We start from the raw sequence: 16,897 nt of genomic DNA on the forward strand, positions 1-16,897 counted from the left end.
AAGACTGAACACACTAACTGTCAGTATCTTTGTAGTTTAAGTGATAGATTTTAGCCACTGTTCATTTATAAAAATACGTGAATCGTCTCTGATGAACCGCGGTAAAATGACAACTCAATGCAAGTTCACAAATCCAAAAGCGAATAGGTCTTGTATGCACACTGTTTATTTTATAGGGTATTAAACAGTTAGTTCATTGGTCAGTTCGAATTTGAACGCGGTTCATTTGTCGTATTGTCTAGATCACTTTTATTCATTTTATAGGGTATACTAGAGTTTTCCAAACCATTTTTAGGTATTGCTCAATCAACAATCCCTTTTTTATATATTTCTAGATACCTCATTCATTGACCTTATTTTTGATGCACCATAATATTCCAACATCTACATGTGGTTCCAGTCCAATGACTTCTCTTCCCAACACATCGAACACTCATACTACTAGTTCATGTATGGCTAAAGCTATTCAATCTTCAAGTCAGGAAAATATTAGCGCTATAGGTATTTCAGACGATGATGATGCTGGCTTGTTAGATGGCGAATTATGGGCCCCACTAGCTGTTCGTGGTTACCTTAGCAAATGGACAAATTTGTTACATGGGTGGCAGGAACGTTATTTTGTCCTGTCTGATGGCTTTCTAACCTATTATCGTAATTCGGATGATTTGAATTTAGGCTCTAGAGGTTCTGTTCGTATAAAAAATGCCTATATTAAAATTCATGAATATGATGAATGTCGTTTTGAGGTAAGTTTGGTAATTAATCATCACTTTTTCGTTTAGGTTTTTTAATTTTCATATTATATCGTAAATTGAAAATAGATGATTGTTATAACTCAGAAGTCTGTTTGTTTTCGACTAGGTCTTCATCGCTAAAACTATAAATTATAAAGTTTTGTAAATTATTAGCTAAGTATAATGTACTATATCGTTACCATTTCTACTACTCTAGCATTCGTCATGATAATTTCATCTGACCGCACTGAGTTAGTATAACAATTTGAATGTATGCACATATGTTCCATGTTCTATGTTGCTGATGGCTGACTAAGTATAAGCACGATTCGGCCGGTTTATTTTGTATTTGGGTCTTAATAGATGTTATTCGACTGTCCAAACCAAATTAAATGAATTGTGCTTTAAACCTATGACCGGATGATTGAAAACTGACTGGTTTCAACTTATTAGTCACCAACAATCATACTAAGAGCTATATCTTATGAATAGTGGCGGGGAGAACAAAATACACGTGCTGAATTCCACCACTAGTAGTTGTCATAAGGTTATCATATTCCCTTTATCATTGTTGAACAGGATAAATCTAAACGATACATATTTATACTAGTCGCTAATTTGCTTATCTCTTTTCATGTGGTTTATCTATGGTGTAAGAGTAAAGTAATGTATTTTCATCGAATATTTTATAATTGAACTTTGTAGCATTCGGAATTCTTAAACTGGAAAAAGTATATAAATGATACATCGATTGTTTTCATTTGTTTAAGACTTTTAAGTAATAATCCATTGATTTGAGTTGGTACACTTTAGCTTCAATTGACTCATGATCTCAACTCTATAAAATTACTAAAATCTCCACCAATCCCCTTCTGATAATGATCATGTGCTCACTAGTGACTGGCTCCATGAGGTATTTCCTGGAGTTCTAGTGAGAAGCAGTAACCAGTGGAGTTCAACCAAGTCTGTTGGGAGATATCAACTCACTAAAGACATTTGTGAATGGTTGCTCAATTTTGTGGATCGGTTGAAGTTAGACATTAACACCGTTGGATACCGGCTCAGTGGTCTATCGGTTAAGTGCTCTGGAGCGAGACTGGTAGATCCTGGGTTCGAATCTCGCCCACAAGGCGGGATCGTGGATGCGCACTGCTGAGGAGTCCCACAATAGGACGAAACAGCCGTCCAGTGCTTCCAGGTTTTCGATGGTGGTCTAGCTTCAATTGACTCATGATCTCAACTCTATAAAATTATACCTTATTTCTTTATGGCTTTTTTCTACCTGAATGGTCGTTTGCTCATTATTTGTTAAGAAGGTACACACTTTTGTTGTTATTTTAATAGCATTATTATACAGTTTATCTTAAATTTGATTCATTAATGTTTAGCTTTTTCGCTTTATAAATTTTAATTTACAACGGTAAATTTTCATTGTAACTTTATAGCTATATAGATGTTTACGCAACTAGACGGTTTCAGTCTACCATTTTCATTGTACTTATATATCGGCTGGGGTATTGAATGAAGTGAATTGGGTCTTGAACCTTTGACTCGATGATTGACATTTGTTGGATGCTTTAATTAATACCAATCTACTATCACTTCTTCTCTACGTTGATATAGTCAATTAAATAATAACTGTATCTGTAACTCGTAGTTATTAATTTTGAGTGTTTGAAATATTAGTCTAGGATTGTGCAGATTATTGGGTTTTTATTGAGATTTCCACATTCTCCACTACCCTATACTGATAATTATTATGTGGCCACTAGTACCTAGCTTCAAGACGTAATTCTCGGATTTTTGGTGAGAAGCCATGACCAGTGGAGTTATCTACTGAAGACAATGAAAGATGGTCACGCAATATCTTAAATTGGTTGAAGTTAGGCACTAGCACCTTTGAATTCCGGTTCTGTGGTCTAGAGATTAAGCGTTCTCGGGTGAGATCAAAGGTCCTGGATAAGAGTCCCATTTATTAGATTATGTATGCTCATTATCGAGTTCTATACTAAGACAAAACGGCCATCCAGTGCTTTCAAGTTTTCAATGGTCATCTAACATTGATTGGATCATGATCTGAGTACTTGAAATAGTTAACTTATTTTTCTGGTATATTTTTTCCATTTAAATCAAATTCGTATTTGTACTTGATAGTTTCAGTTCAACGTTATCATGTGTTATATTTTTTTTTGCTGTGTGTAGAAGATTAAAGTAGATCTTTCTTTCTTAAGGTCATTACCGTTCAATTATCATCAATTCTTGATCATAAAATTGAATTGTAATCATAATTAATCTTATTATCACTTGGAAATAAAATAAAGTACATGACTCTTAGCAATTAGGTTGTTTATTCACATAGTGATCATTTTAGACAATCAGATAGTAACATTAATCGTCTTCATACAGAAGTTAAATGTACAGTAGTTTGATTAGTTATTGAATTGAATTATAAATGATCAATAAAGCATTATCGTATTATTATTACGTGAAGAGTTAAAATATTTCCAAATCTCACTTGATTTGTGTGAGGACTATGATAATGCCCGGGTGCCCAAACCGAAGCAGGTGGTTTTCTTAGAGACCCACACCCGGAGCCTTTGACCTAAAGATCTGATCCACAAGGCAGTGGATCAAGGTCAGAGGATGTAGTCCCATGGTAGCCGGTCACCAACGATTGGTTCTTACACCATTTGTTCCTTCAGGATACTGGAATCTATGTGCACCATTGGTTTGGAATCAGGGTTTTCCAACTCCCCTAGGTGAACTCTACGTGTCCACCGACCCGGTTAAAGCGCCGAACATTCGCTTTTCGTCTTCTCACCTTTGTGAACAACACCCCCGCCGCGTGAAGGCAGTGAGTAGGACTTCCCTGACAGAGGCTATATATGCGTGGCCATGTGAGAGCATTTTGAGAGGGAGAGCGAACTCTCCCCACTCTCGGCCGTACCAGGGCATTTGGGGGCGTCGTTAATATCAATCAAGCATAACTTTACCATTTGCTGAATAAGGCTTTAATAACATATATTTTTTTCCCAACACATCTATGAACTAAATTATTTGATTGATCGTAGGGCAACAACTCATCAATAATATTGGCTAAAATAGAATGAGACGGTATAATTTGAACTGACTGAAATTAAAAATGTAAATTCTTAGATATTTTTGACTCAATAGCTTAACATTATGATGTTCACTATGCAACCGGATGTTTTTAGAACTTAATCCCGTATACTTACTTACTTACGCCTGTTACCCCTCGTGAAGGAGCATAGGCTGCCCACTAGCATTCTCTATCCAACCCTGTCCTAGGCAATCCTTTCCATTTCGTTCCAGTTAACATTCATCCTTTTCATATCTTCTTCTATTTCCCGGCGTAATGTGTAATTTGGCTTTCCTCTTTTCTGCTTCCCTTCCGGATTCCAAGGTAGGGCTGGCCTCGTGATGCGCATTGGTGATTTCCTCAATGTATGTCCTATCCAATTCCAACGTCTTTTCCTAATTTCCTCTTCAGCTGGAAGCTGGTTTGTCCTCTCCCATAAAACACTGTTACTGATAGTATCCGGCCAGTGAATGTTGAGTATTTTGCGTAAACAACTGTTTATAAATACTTATACTTTCTGGATATGGCTTTCGTAGTTCTCCACGTTTCAGCTCCGTACGTTCGTATTGAAGATTCTCACTCCGCCTGTAGCTCTTCTAGAGTTACTGCCGGTCCCAAGCCCGGGTAAAGGAGGAAGGTTGGGCATGGGGTTAGCGACCTCATCCCGTAGAAAAACTAACTCGTTAAAAAAAACGCTAACCAGAAAAATAATTCAATCCCTTATGTATATGGTTAATTTGGAAGAGTTGAAAATTCCAACGAAACAACTATCCAAATCTATCCAATGTATAAACATTTTTCGATAGCTTATCAGCAAAGCTCAATTAGACTTGGTTCCACTATGAAGAATATTTCCAGTATACATAATAGTTTTTGAAATATTATGGACTGAAATTTGATAGATTTAGTCAACTTAATTTACTGTTATTTCTTAGGTACGCGCCGGTGATGTTATCTGGTATCTACGTGGATTAAGTCAAGAAGAACGTTATACTTGGATATCTGCTATTGAACGACATCGTATTGCTGAATCAGGTTATGGATCAGAGAAAACTATTCATCATCATAGTTCTTTATTATCACTTAATTCAACTCATAGTCCAAGTATTCATTCAACGTCTAGTTTTAAACGAAATTATGGAATTAAAGAGAAATTGGCTGAAATGGAAACTTTTAAGTGAGTTAAATAGTTGTGCATTACTTATTAATAAATTATTATTATATTCACTGAAGACAATTGGTGAACGGTTGCTCAGCTTCGTGGATCATTTGGAGTTAGACATTAACACCGTTGGATGCCGGCTCAATGGTCTATCGGTTAAGGGCTCTGGCTCGTGACTGGTAAGTCCTGGGTTCGGATCTCGCGAGTGCGGGATCGTGGATGCGCACTGCTGAGGAGTCCCATAATAGGACGAAACGGCCGTCAAGCAGTGCTTCCAGGTTTTCGATGGTGGTCTAGCTTCAATTGACTCACGCTTTCAACTATTATTTATCAATTTTAAAAATTGTTAGAAGTCAACATAAACTATGTTATACCTATCTATTCCATTTGTCTTCTTTATTGAAAGTTCTCTCCACTACTTCTACCAATACTGTTCATTTATCGATCTGATCACACTTAAACAATCAGTGATTAAAAGAGATATCGACGACTGTTTTATTTTTGAATCATTTGTCTTTCACACTAATTTTAAAGTTGTGAAAAGATAGTACAGAATTGACTGTTATGAGTGGAATATAATTGTCTCACAAGGTGGTTTTGTGGAGATTTTATTAATTTTATATAGTTAAGATCATAAGTCAATTGAAGCTAGATCACCGTGGAAAACCTGGAAGCACTAGACGGCCGTTTCGTCCGATTATGGGACTCTTCAATAGCGCTCATTCACGACCCCGCCTCGCGGGATTCGAACCCAGGTTAATGTCTAACTTCAACCAATCCACGAAATTGAGCAACTAATCACCATTGTCTTCAGTGAGTTGTCAAGCCCTCATGAGTTTTGTTAATTTATGATAGAAAGATTATTTCGTCATTGGAATTAGTCCTAGAGACTATCCATGTAAAAATAAAATCACTTAACAACTATTTAGTCACAATATTTCTGATGAAAACAAAATGTTTTAATCAGGTATCTACTGTGTAAAATAATAAATAGATGAGTAAGTAATTTATAAGAAAGATGAAAATCATAGACAAAGCAGTTCATAACATTTGAGAGTTGATGTTGAGCATATCTGGCAGTTTAGAGTTTACAGTAGAATTTCACTTTGATCATCCAGATCTCGATTCTAAATCAGTTGATATTATGTCTTTTTCACAGTTCTTTATTTTCACAGACTCATTATAAGTTTTCTTTTATTAACCAAAGTACAACAATCCATCAAAAATAACATGAAATACTATTGATTAGTTGGTTTCCTAAACTCTAATGTTCATCTTACCATAAAAGTTTGGTTAAAGTCAAATAGTACCTAGTTGACCATTCACAAACTAAATTATGAACTAGTGGTTATAGGTTCAAAAACTATTTCACTCACTCTTTAGTTTGAATATCCAGGAGTAGTATAACCTATCGAGATGTTAGGTGGTTGGGGGTAGTGTGTGGGAACATTTAGATTTAGGCGTGATACTACTTGGGGTTCGTCATCAAGGATTATTTATTATCTCGAGAGAAATGGTGCTTCCTCACAGATTTCGACTCACAGTAGTCAGTCTCAAAATCTGAGACATTACCATTGAGCTATTTGGGCCTCTACTGAACTGTAGGACTGAGATCTTAGTAACCAATGTTATGTTTATTTAGTCCTTGAATAACTACTGAATCCCATTAATTTTTTATCATATATACAGCTTATGTAACTCAGTTCTGAGAATACTAGTCCGCTCTCTGTTATTCAGAAGTTCCATCAATTATTTATCTATAATCAACTTCAGTAAATTCTAAGTGAGAGGATGAAGTTATATAAGTAGAATCTTTTGAATACGACTCCGTGTGTTAGGATAAAACTTTCGGAAGATTGTTCTGTTTGAATTTAGCTATCACCGTTGGTTATAATCAGCTAGTAAACTATTGACGACCCGTGGATACAATACAATTTCTTCATGCTAGTTTTGAACTTTCTTAGTGTGCACATTAACTAGTGCTCTGTATATTGATTGGTCGTTAATTAGCGACCGATTTCACGTTTGTCTGCTTGACAGGACTACCTTCAATCGTAGTGCTCGCAACATATAGTCACTTCGACTAGTGGTCACATTGCAACTTGATCGATAAAAATTCATCAGCACAAATGACTAGACAAGCAACGTTGTACATTACTTAGCAGTTATCAATCAATGTTAATATCTCGGTCACTACCCGATTTTATCAGTGTTAACGTCTAAGATTTGTTTCGACTGTCCCGTGTTCGAGTCCACTAGGAAGCATCATTCTTTTTAAGATTGCTGTGTCAACCATCACGAAACCTGGGTCCATGGTCTACTAAAGATTACATCTGACCACCCGATACTAATGCTACACTACAATATTTATAATTGTATGCTCACCGATGACTAGCTACAAGAAGTTTCATTAAGAATTTTTGACTATTAAATTCCGATTGTATCAAAAGTAAAACCGTAACCTGTCAATAAAATTAGAGAAGATAATACTGCTTTGTGAATTGGCTAAATGTAAAAACGTATGGATTGTTAAATGATTACGACTCGGTAACTCAACCATGTCATACTCCTCTGTACCATCTAGACATTTCTATTTTGATCCTGTGTTGAATCATGGATGTACACTTCAAAACAGTCTAAAAATTGAGGGGTTCATCTGTCATGTATCAATTCGTAGTTTTCAATTTCTCTTTAAACGATATTAGTCCTTTATGAGAACTCACAGTAATCGATAGTAATTGTTTATTTAAAAGGCTAAGTTACACGTTTGAATACTTAAAAGACTATCATCCCAAACTTTTTGAATGTATGTTTCTCTCGTAAACTTCTTCATGCATTTTTCACAAGTATATGATTTATTAAGAAGATATCAGCATAGGGTTGTAGAGAATGTTAAGTTTCTATTGAGATCATTACCCAACCAATGTTAGACCATCATTAAAAACCTGGAAGTACTGGACGGTAATTTCTCCCGCGTATGGAACTTCTCAGTCCATACCCACTGTCCCATACACGAGACTCAAAATAGAACGAAATTACTTCCAGGTTCTCAATGCTTGATCTAACATTGATCGGTTCATGATTTAAATAAAAAAAGATGTAATTTCCTGATTACAGTGAAATTTTTCAGGTTTTACTTGTAAATATACACAGAAGATGAAGTATATTATTGTTCTTTTACTATTCATTTGTTCATTCATTCATTCATCTATCCGTTTGTTTGTTTATCTGTTTATACCAGTTGGTTACTATGACAACTGTGTATGTTAGTAATCCTGTTTTTTTTCTTTCTTTATGAATACCTTTTGTTTGGTAATTAATTGTTTATTTTATTTAACATAAACGTATTTACAATAGTGTTTATTATTGATTTTGTATATTGTTAAACTAATAATCCGAATGGTTTTTAACACTTCCATCCATCTGTTCATTATCTAAGGTGCTTAGCGTAATAATGTTGATCAGAATGGGGTTCTTTTATGGAGAATGTAGTAATTTTAATAGTTGAATTCATGAGTCGATGTGAGCTAAACTACCATTGAACACCTGGAAGCACTAGATGGCCGTTTTGTTTTAGTATAGGACTCCTCAACAGTGAGAATCCACGATCCCGCACATGGGACTTCAATTCAAGACCTTTGGTCTCACGCACAAACGTTTAACCTGTAGACCACTTAGCCAGAATCCAACGATGTTGACAGTTTTTTTCCACAGTTCAAATGAATGATTTCCGTATGAGATAAATGTTTTCTGTGTTGTTTTAAAAAACTGTACAAATTAAACAGTCAATCGCTTAATCATTCATTAATACTATCATGTTAGCTTTTATTAACCGTATAAGAAAAAACGGTATATTCACAGCTGAATTCACGAGTTAATCTAAGCTAGACCACTATTGAAAACTTGGAAGCACTAGACGGCTTGTGGATTCAACTGTAATAATACCAAAATCTCCACAAATCTTCATACTGATAAAAATTATGTGCTCATTAGTGACTAGCTTCAGTATGGAACTCCTGAAGTTCTAGTGAGAAGCCGTGACCAATGGGGTTCAATCCGTGTCGGGTGTGAGACAGTTATCCACCTAAGACAATTGGTGAACGAATGTGCAAGACCATGGATCGATTGAAGTTAGACATTAACATCGTTGGATTCTGGCTTAGTGGTCTACAGGTTAAGCGTTCGTGCGTGAGACCAAAGTTCTCGAATTGAAGTCTCATGTGCGGGATCGTGGATTTGCACTGTTGAGGAGTCCTATACTAAGACAAAACGGCCATCTAGTGCTTCCAGGTTTTCAATGGTAGTCAAGCTTACATCGAATTATGAATTCAACTGTCAAAATACTCCAGTCTCCACAAATCGCCGTACTGATGATAATGGTATCTTGCTCTTAAAAGTAATGAGCTGTTGTCACAAATCAAATTATGGTTTGTTACTATCTCCATTATGAGTGAAGTTTCCAATTATTCGCAGAGTTTATCTAAAGTAATAGATGTGTCTTTATTATATGATCATCCTACTTATCAGTCATATGTATATATCTATTTGAATTAGTGTAACTATCTGTTTGCATACACATGAACTCATAGTGTTATTATTCGTCAAATAGACCATTGTATGTGTGTGTTTTGTTCTTTTATCTAACCGTTGGACTTAAATCGTGTTAAAGATATGAAATACAGTATATGAGTTTTTATAGTCTATTTATAGCATGAAGTAGTTTTTGAATAGATCAAGTTGATTGACTAACTAAAGGTTTTCAAGATCAGTTTTGAGCTAATTTGTTAATGTGATAGTGGCTAGTTTTCAGTTTTCAGGGATACAAATAAGTGATCTATCGATATATGTTAATCTCTGATCTTGCTCTTGATGTATCAACAGAATGTGGTGACAATATATGCGTTTGAGGTAGAGAATTCTAGTAATTCACCATGGTGCAAGAAATGAATCTCCAAACCTATACGGTTTGATCTAGGTTTTTGAATGTCCCGAAATCGTTCTCTCAGATAAGTTGTCCTAGGTCGAAGAAAAAGTTTTTGTTGCTCTGGTTGTTAGAAGGTGCATCGGCCTCATGACTTCCGAAGGAACTCGGCTTTCATCATGAGACGTCATAATTATTCCTTCTACTCCCAGGGCAGAGTTTAAATGGTTTGAATAATTTTTTCTGGTTAGCGTTTTTTTAGCGAGTTGGTTTTCTACGGGATGGGTCGCTAACCCCATGCCCAACCCTCCTCCTTTACCCGGGCTTGGGACCGGCAGTAGCCCTGGAGGAGCTACAGGTGGAGTTCAGGTAGAGAATTCTAGGAATTCACTATAGTGCAAGAAATGAATCTCCAAACCTATACGATTTGACCTAGATTTTTGAATGTTCCGAAATTGTTCTCTCAGATAAGTTGTCCTAAGTCGAAGAAGAATATACTACTCACATATACAAAGTAATGGTAAATAGAGTGGAGTTCGAATCTTTAATCTGCTTTTTTGTTTTATTCACTATATTATCATCCTTGAATAAATGTGAATTAATGTAACTCGCTAATCAGAGACATATTTGTATATTTAACTTTAAGTTAATGTCTATAAGTCTGTAGAAAATAGATATGTTTCCCATCTGTCAAATCCAACTATATTGACCAGTAAACTAACTTTATCACTGAATAACATATTGGTGTTTAGATGGAGTTTGTGGAGATTGTTGGATTTTGAAGGTAATATCATGAACTGACTACAGTTAGATAACTGTTGAAAATTACAAACCCCTTACAATAATAATAAGCATTTAATTATTACCAGAGAACCCGTGACTAAATAAGATTCAATGATGCCAGATGTGTGTCATTTACTCGCTTATCGCATTTTAAGTTGGTCAGTCAGTACAGAGAGGTGATTTCAGTCAGAAATGTAAATTTCTCGAGCAGCCAGACCTAGAGGCACCTGGGTTTGACCTCCGGTGTGATCTTAGGTCTGAACCACTGAGGAGTTTCGTCTTAGGACGAAACAGCTATCCAGTGTGATTTATGCTTTTCGAAGGTCACATTTACTACTTTATAAGGCCGTTTCCAAATACGGAAGTAACATATCAAGAATTAATCACAAAATCACTGTGTGATGAAACTCAAAGTGTTGTTCCTTGGACCTGGTAGTCACGCTTTTAGATCGCTAAGACCATTACTAATCCAGTTTCCTTTGTAGGTACCTCATTTTAAGTATCCTTCCATGTTGTGCACGGTTGAGAAGCGACAGATGCTCATACACCTCTAATGTCACTCAAGATCATCTAAATTAAATTTGCTTGTCTTTTTTTGTCATCAGAACACCAAATAACCACTGCTTTCCAATTTAACTCCATCTGGAAAAGCATAAACGTTTCTGCTACCTTGACGTGGTGGTCGGGCTTGCCTATCGTGATGAATCAACCGAGCTATACTGACTGGAACAATCGTTCCTCAAGGTCCTACCATGCCAGACAGGTCGGTTGAAGAGCGGTGAGACTAAAAGCATCAAACCCAAGGTCCGAAAGCGGAGTCGTACTGCTGACTGTACAGAGGTGTGACAGCGGTAAGGTGTTTCCTTCAGACAACCAGCATAACAGCGATGCTGCCTTCCCACAAGGAGAGGTGGGGTTAGAAAAGGTCGACCCTAAAAATGCACACCTCGCCTTATCCCACGGATATCCGTCTCCGGCGGTAAGGTCCTTTAATAACGAAGCTAACACAAAAACTACCCACAAAGAGGTCGTGTGTGACCGACTTCAAGCAGTTGTCACTTGGGCACTGCGGTCACGCTCCCAGATCATTAAGACCACTTCTAACCCAATTTCCTTTTCAGGTATCTCTAGAAGAACCCTTCCACGGTGTGGGCAACCAGGAAGTGATAACTGCGCTCATACCTCTAACAACACTCAAGACCACTGTATTCATGATTAATCAATAAACCTAAGCGTTTGATTTAAAGACAACGTTTTATTATAGATGAATAATGTTCTCCATAAATAAAAATAAGCAAGTGTAGAAAAAAGAAACTTGACTTTTATTTCTAAGCACTTTGGTCAGAATATTAATATGTACATATGTGTCTATGTTTATCATTAATATTAGAAGACAGTTTGAATGAATACGTTGAAGCTGGTTAATCATATTCATACACACAAACACACCCAGAGAGAGAGAGAGAGCAACAGTCTAATCTTTGTGGTAAACGGATGTCAAGCAACATTGAATGACTACTGATCAGATGGTTTTTATAGCTTTAATGTTTATCTGTTTTTGTAGTTTTTCTTTTTTTTAGTACAGAACTAATCATCATTAACTTAGAGATAAAAGAGTTTGAACTTAAAAGTGTATCTGGTTGAAAATCAGGTCACTTCTTTGACTATTACTAATTTAGGTCTAATGTCATATGGATATCGGGTGATAGTAATATGAATTTATCATTAATTTGTCATAATAAGTACAGCTTTGATAATGCTGGTTAAACAAATAGGATGATTTAAATTCATTTAGTATTGTTTGTTTGAATCTTCCCATCGATGTGTTAGGACTGCAACTGGTCAGTCTCCTATTGGCATATGTGCATACTGTGCGTATTGCCTTGATATAGCCTTAATTCAAAAGCATGGTAAGCAAAGATGAATAGTGGCTAGCAGTGGAATCCAGTTTGACGCACGTTTCGTCCTATTTGGGACTCGTCAGCTGGATGTGCCTGCATCTCAGAGTTGATGTTCACTCTGGGACTCGAACCCAGTACCTTTCGCTTCAAACGCCATAGCATTATCCACTCGGCCACTGAGTCTTAGATTTAGATGTCATTTTTCATCAAGTGAGAAAAGAATCTGAAAGTAGATCTTACTATTCATGTGGAATTGTTTACTTGAATCTTCCCATTGATGTTTAGCATTGCAATTGATCAGTCTTTTATTGGCATATGTACATACTGTTCAGATTGACTCGATATTGCCTTAATTCACGAGTATTATAAATGAAGATGGATAGAAGCTAGCAATGGAATCCAGGATGCGCGTTTGAAGCGAATGGTACTGGGTTTGAGTTCCGAACTGAACATCAACTCTGAGATGCAGATACGTCCAACGAACGAGTTCCAAATAGGACGAAACGCGCGTCCTGAGTCCCACTGCTACTCACTATCCATCTTTGTTTATAGTTCTTACTATATTAGGAACAAATAAAGAATATTTATTATAAAGATAATAGTTTATCAATAAAATAACATTGATATTAAAATGGGTTCAAGGGTTTTGCATGAGTAATGGATGTATTGACGTTTTCATTTATTTTATTTATTTATATATTTAAACACACAAATATTAGTACATGGAGGCACCAAATAGATATGCACCACATAAATCATTCGATTTGTGTGAGGGCTGTGATAATGCCCGGGTGCCCAGACCGAAACAGGTGGTGTACCTATGGGACCACACCCGGAACCTTTGACCTAAAGGTTTAATCCATAAGGCAATGGAACAAGGTCAGGGGATGCAGTACCATGATAGCCGGTGACCAACGATTGGTTCATATGCCATTTGTTCCTTCAGGATACTGGAGCCCATGTACACCATTGGTTTGGAATCAGGGATTTCCAACTCCCTTAGGTAGACTGACCATGTCCATCAACTCGGTTAAAGCTCCGGACATTCGCTTTTCGTCCTCTCACTTTTGTGAAAAACACCCCCGTCACGAGAAGGCAGTGAGTAGGACTTCCCTGTCAGAGGCTGTATACGCGTGGCCATGTGAGAGCATTTGGAGAGAGAGAGCGGACTCTCCCCACTCTCGACCGTTCTTAACAGATAAGCAAGAAGCAACAAACTAAAAAGCATCGACAAACCAATAAGATGGGTAGACAGGATTTTTGAATGTAAAAAAAATGAAGGATGGTACACAAAATGGGGAAAGTTAATAGGAAAAGCTATAATCGAAAGATATCCTAAATAAATTACAGGATTGTAAGTATTGTATACATTCTTAAGAATCCCATCTTCCTGTAAAATATCATAGATCATTCAGTAGTACCGCTCTGATCTAAAGCAATTTATGTTGAATCTCATATTAACGTTTGAACTTGATGGGTCAATCATTTATAAAGATTTCAGTCATTCATCAGGTCAGTCGCAAACTGGTTATCTCAGTGGTACGTCTGCGACTGTGAAGCTGGCTGACGCAGGTTAGAATCTACGAAATAGCATCGATTTTCTCAAGATTATAGGTACCCCTTGCCAACGAGTGGCAAATACCATAAAACCTGGGTCCAGAGCTTTTGATCGACTATTTCCAAGCAAATAACATACTTAACTAAAGCACTTGACGTTCAATTATCAGAGTATGGGCTTCAACTCATTTCATTTACATTAGAGTTCGGATGACTAGACCACAACCTATTTCAGTTCCAATTATTACATCAATGTGCACACTTGGCGACGATATTTTAAACAGAATGAAAATCATTAACTGAATTTTCGCGAAAAAAACGAGTCATGAGCTATAAAACTAGAAATCTAAATTTTGGAGGTCGTGGATGCTCACTGCTGAGGAGTCCCACAATAGGACGAAACGGCCGTCCAGTGCTTCCAGGTTTTTCATGCTGGTCTAGGTTCAATTGACTCACGCTTTCAACTATGAAAATGCTAAATCCTCACGAAAAATCCCTTCTGATAATAATAATCATATGCTCACTAGTAACTGACTTCGAGAGGTGAATCTAGGAGTTCTAGTGAGAAGCAGTGACCAGTGGAGTTCAAACCACGTCTGTTGTGAGGTAGGAACTCACTGAAGACAATTGGTGAACGGTTGCTCAATTCCGTGGATTGGTTGTAGTTAGACATAAACACCATCGGATGCCGGCTCAGTGGTCTATCGGTTAAGTGCTCTGGCGCGAGACTGGTAGGTCCTGTGTTGGAATCTCGCTCGCGAGGCGGGATCGTGGATGCGCACTGCTGTGGAGTCCCATAATAGGACGGGACGGCCGTCCAGTGCTTCCAGGTTTTCCGTGGTGGTCTAGCTTCAATTGACTCATGCTTTCAACTAAGAAAAAGAATACTCATTCAACGCTAACATTATTGTACACCATTAATACATACTGGGTAATAATCACATCAACTGAATTATCAGTGATGAATTGATTTAAGTACTATGAAGCCAGGTAAATTGGTCGCCACATTTTAAACTAGACTATTCAAAGGTCAATAGTCTTTACTTGACCTAGATTTTATTTTATACTGTATTGTTGATTTATTTGTAAACTTCAGTTCATTCATATTTCTATTGATATTAATCTATACCTAGAGAGATATTATGCAAACAAGTTGATTCATTGCAAGCGTATTTCGATGCTTGCAGCGCTATTGTACAACATGGTGGACATGATAATTTGGAAAGATGGCTTACTACTACTACTAGTGAAACACATTCAACAAGATCATCATCATCGTCTTGCTCTTCTCCATCTTATTATTCAAAAGATGAAACAATGGATTATACTGTTACTCCTGATGATGATGATGATGATGATGAAGGTTTACAAAGTGAAAGAAGACATTGTAAACAAAAAATTTGTAAATCTGTCAATGCGAACACCAACAATGACAATAAATCAACGAATGTTGATAAAATGACAAGTGATCAATGGCCAATTGTAGGCGATTCTTCATCGGAGACAGTGAGTTCATTTGTTTTCATTCTTCATTTTCATGTTGAGTCACTTAAAATAGTGTCCATATTGGAACTTAATTGATAGAATTCAATCATCACTAACAAATACTTGACATAAATGACATTGACCACAACTCAATGATGAATCAATTGTAAATACATCTCAGTTCTATAGAAGGTTAGTCGCGGCTCGGATAGCATAGTGGTTACATCTTTGACCGTGACTCTGGGTGACAAGGGATCCAATCCATCATAGAGCATCTGTTCCCTGAAGATTACAGGCGTAAGTTACTGATGCGTGCTAAATAGCACAAAATCTAGATCCAGGGTTTTCTGTTAACTATCTTCAACTCATCACTTTACATCTCAACATAGTGCACGCGATGTCGAGTTACCTAAATTAGTGGCCACATTGCAACTTGATCGATGAGTTTCAATCTGCACTAAGGAGGACCTGAAATACATGACATTAGTCACTGCTTAATGGTGAATCAATTGTAAATAATTGTTATATTGATTACTAAAAAACACCGTTATTCCAAGAAATTCTCAGCACTACTTAAACGATATAACAACAGACTTCTGTTTAGCATACACTTAAATCGTAATCATTCAAAAGTATTCTTGTATTAATATTTTCCAACAGTCAATGTTCCCCATTTATCTTTAATGGGGAAGGTTTTCTTACCAATTTATAGCTGGGGAAACGATCTTTAAGAATCATGAAGCATTAGTTAACTATCTCATTTTATTCTGAGACCCATTGACATTACCACTCATAATATGCCATATCAGATCGAACCCAGAATCACTGGATCCTCTACCGAGTCATATGTTGGGGAAGCTCTGGGATTTCGACATTGGGTAAAATTGATGCATCTTGGGTTGATTCATGTAGATTCTTTACTATTAGCTCGTAATAAAAGGATTATAAAACCTAAAAATTTGCAAACAAGAACATTCTTTGGTACATATGGAAATTAAGAAGTGAAAGACTGCTATTTTTTGAACCTCATAGTTAGTGTTCCTCCAAAAGGCAGTATTATCATACATTTCCTTTGTATGTATAATTTAGAAATTCCTGTGATAAATTTAGGCTGAAATAACACATTAATAGTTCAGAAGGGCTTTTTTGGAGAATTCAGTATTTCCATAGTTGAAATCATGAGTCAATTGAACCTAGACCACCATGGAAAACCTGGAAGCACTAGACGGCCGTTTCGTCCTAATGTGGGACTCC

General features: G+C 36.7%; 1 protein-coding gene and 1 non-coding gene across 2 annotated transcripts in view; one reads left to right on the forward strand and one right to left on the reverse strand.

Moving 5' to 3' along the window:
* Positions 1–404: 404 nt before the first annotated feature.
* The window catches only part of Smp_173020 (putative goodpasture antigen-binding protein), a gene marked incomplete at both ends in the record, with an annotated part of 31,547 nt that continues 15,054 nt past the window's right edge, over positions 405–16,897 (forward strand). Inside the window, 3 exons of the mRNA XM_018792911.1 lie at positions 405–746; positions 4,770–5,011; positions 15,292–15,487. Coding sequence (XP_018647476.1) covers positions 405–746; positions 4,770–5,011; positions 15,292–15,487 — 780 coding nt within the window. The remainder of the gene's footprint in view (positions 747–4,769; positions 5,012–15,291; positions 15,488–16,897) is intronic.
* Positions 12,715–12,781, reverse strand: Smp_tRNA_01482_Gln_TTG.1.1. The gene has a single exon. It is a non-coding gene (tRNA).

This window comes from Schistosoma mansoni, chromosome 1 (genome assembly GCF_000237925.1).
Source record: "Schistosoma mansoni strain Puerto Rico chromosome 1, complete genome".
In the NCBI taxonomy this organism is placed as follows: Eukaryota; Metazoa; Platyhelminthes; class Trematoda; order Strigeidida; family Schistosomatidae; genus Schistosoma; species Schistosoma mansoni.